The 2,559-nt window shown below is 56.9% G+C and overlaps 1 protein-coding gene across 1 annotated transcript in view; it reads left to right on the top strand.

Moving 5' to 3' along the window:
* Nucleotides 1–2,559, top strand: part of ZNF839 (zinc finger protein 839) — a 9,633-nt gene that overhangs the window by 5,870 nt on the left and 1,204 nt on the right. The window contains exons 5-7 of the mRNA XM_014531620.1: nucleotides 392–484; nucleotides 1,090–1,239; nucleotides 2,440–2,558. Of these exons, the coding sequence (XP_014387106.1) occupies nucleotides 392–484; nucleotides 1,090–1,239; nucleotides 2,440–2,558 (362 nt within the window). The remainder of the gene's footprint in view (nucleotides 1–391; nucleotides 485–1,089; nucleotides 1,240–2,439; nucleotide 2,559) is intronic.

The following is a 2,559-nucleotide window of genomic DNA, read 5'->3' as shown; positions in this document are numbered from 1 at the left end:
CCCGGTCCTCTTCCTCTCCCTCCTGTGCTTTGGTGGGGCCCTGACTGGCTGCCTTGGGATTTCTGTGCCTGTTCTTCTCAGGCTGGTGAGCCTGGAGCCCTGGAGAGAAGGGAGCGCGTCTCCCCGTCGCCATGTCCTTATCCAGAACTCGTATCCACTCCGCGCTCAGGGCTGTCGGGGAGTCAGGCTCTGAATCCAGGTGGATCTCAGGATTTTGCTCATGGGGAACAAGCGAGAGAGTTAACAAAGCAGAGCGTTCGTAGTGTAGAGTGGCTTCATCACTGAGGTTTGGGGGACCTTTCTGCCTTTTATGTTCTTTGTTGCAGCAGCTTGTTGGCTAATGGGAGATTCTTGTGGGCTTTCAAAGATGTCGATCGCTCTCTTCTGGTAGGTTCTGCAGCAGTGTGCGCTCGAGGACCTCGTGGAGTTGGCTCTGCCCCGGCTGGCCCAGGCCGTGACCGTGTATGAATTTCTACTGACGAAGGCGAGTGTTCCTGCACGGTCCAGGGGATGACCAGGGGCCATTTAGAAAGGCGTCCTTCACGTTAGGTTAGGAGCCAGGCCTTCTGCAGTCCTTTCCCTCCGGACAGAGCTGGTGAGGCTGCTGGTGCTGCCGGAGGCCCGGTCTCCCCGGGCAGCTTCAGCTTCTGCGGGAGGCACCGAGGGGGTAGCAGCAAACCCTGGCGGCACACGGCCCCAGCACCCACCTACCCACCCTCCCTCCCTGGCTTCCTCCACTCTGGACTCCCCCACGCTGGGCGCCTCCAAGCCGGGCTCTGGGCCCTGGTGAGCCCACTCTGATGCTGCGCCTGGGCTCCTGCACCCACACCGCACACCTCCCAGCAGCTGCCAGGGAGAGGAGGCCCCCCCGCAGGCCCTTTTATGCCCCCTTCGCTCCCAGGCCCACTCGTGTAGCCCTGCGGGCGCAGTGCTGGGCACACAGGCTCTCACTGGGCAGTGAAGGGAACGCCTGCCGGGGAAGGCCTCGGCGCGGGCTGAGGAACCGTCTCCTTCCCTCTATGCGTCTTCCTGTATTTTCCCTCTCATCGCCTCCGGTGTAAACGTCTTTTCATTTTTATCTTCACTAAGGTTGAGAAAGGTCATCTAGCACAGCCTTTGTTCCCAGCCGTGTACAAGGAGTTTGAAGAGTTGCATCAGATGGTTAAAAAAATGTGTCAGGATTACCTCCGAGGCCCCAGCCCGCGTTCTCAGGAGCCCCTGGAAATAAAGGATCCCGAGGTAAGGGTCCCGCTGGGAAGCGCTCTGCTCGGAGGAGGAGCGGTTCTGCAGGAGAACGTGCATTTCCGTAGTGACGTGGGCACTGTCGGCCGCACTGTCACTCTTCCTCTTCACGTGAAGGGGATGAATGCTGTCTTCAGGGAACTCGGAAATGCAGATAAGCTCCAGGAAGTCCACACCACCGCAATTCTCCTCCCGCTGATCGGAGTCACTGCCACGGTTAATAGGGTCCTTCGTTATGTAGGTTTTTGGGTTACACACAGCCCAACGGTCTTGCTTGTGGTTGTTTTGACAAATTTCTCATTTCAATGTCATTGTCATCAAATTGCCTTTAGCAATCTTGGGTCCTTGACAGAAATGCGGTTTTTTGTTTTGTTTTTTCCTTCTTTTTTGTGTGTTTTTTTGCTTGTTTGTTTCTGATAGAAATGTTTTTGAAAAAGCCCTGGTTTGGTTTCTTTTGGATACAAGCCTTTGTTGCGAGGACGTGTACCACGTGGTCAGGGAACATCGCCTCCTCCCACTGCCACGCCCCGAAGCAGTTCTCTGGCCCGCAGAGTCCCGCACTGTTTGCAAGGGGACACTGTCAGGTCACTGGATGCTAAACTCGCCGACCCCTGGCCTCTCCTCTGACCTTGATCTGCCCTTGCTTCCCTGCCGCCCTCTCATGCTCTTGGTGTTCTCTCCACGGTCCGTGCATAAATGCCGACCGCTGTCCACGATGATCTTCCCGCCTGCTGCTTCACGTGGAACCTGGCGTCATCCCCACACCCCTCCGGCGGCTGTGGTCCCACATGGGCAGCTGCCAGGGCCAGCAAGGGGCTCCCAGCCTCCCAAACCCGCATCCTGTCCACCGACTGGGAAAGGAGACGTGGTTCTGGAATAGGCAGGATTCTTTTTCTGAAGCACCAGTGAGAATTCAGAAAAGGAGGCACAGTGGGCGAGACGGCGGCCGTGGTAGCAGACTAACGTTATTAAGCTTGTGGTGACACGAAAGAGAGTGTTTTAAATTTTATTAAAAACCTTGCTGGTGTCTCCTGACCTGCTAACCCAGCGGCTCTGGCTCTGGGAGCGACATTTCACCACTGGCTCTTCCACCTCACACTGACCTTCACTTTTCCCTGTTCAGACGGTGCCTCGCTGTACAGAGGGACTTCGCAGACTCAAAGGCAGGCTTTCAGTCCTACACCCTGTGCTCCTCAGGTTGCTGAGTCCTTGGGAATCACGGAGGAATTCCTGTGCAAGGAAGAAACACACACAGACGGCATCCGACACACGTGCAGCGGCCGGGAGGCGGCCAGCCCGCCGAAGAGGAGAATGAGG

Source organism: Myotis brandtii, unplaced genomic scaffold (genome assembly GCF_000412655.1).
Source record: "Myotis brandtii unplaced genomic scaffold, ASM41265v1 scaffold819, whole genome shotgun sequence".
In the NCBI taxonomy this organism is placed as follows: Eukaryota; Metazoa; Chordata; class Mammalia; order Chiroptera; family Vespertilionidae; genus Myotis; species Myotis brandtii.
This window is presented reverse-complemented; position numbering and strand designations above follow the sequence as displayed.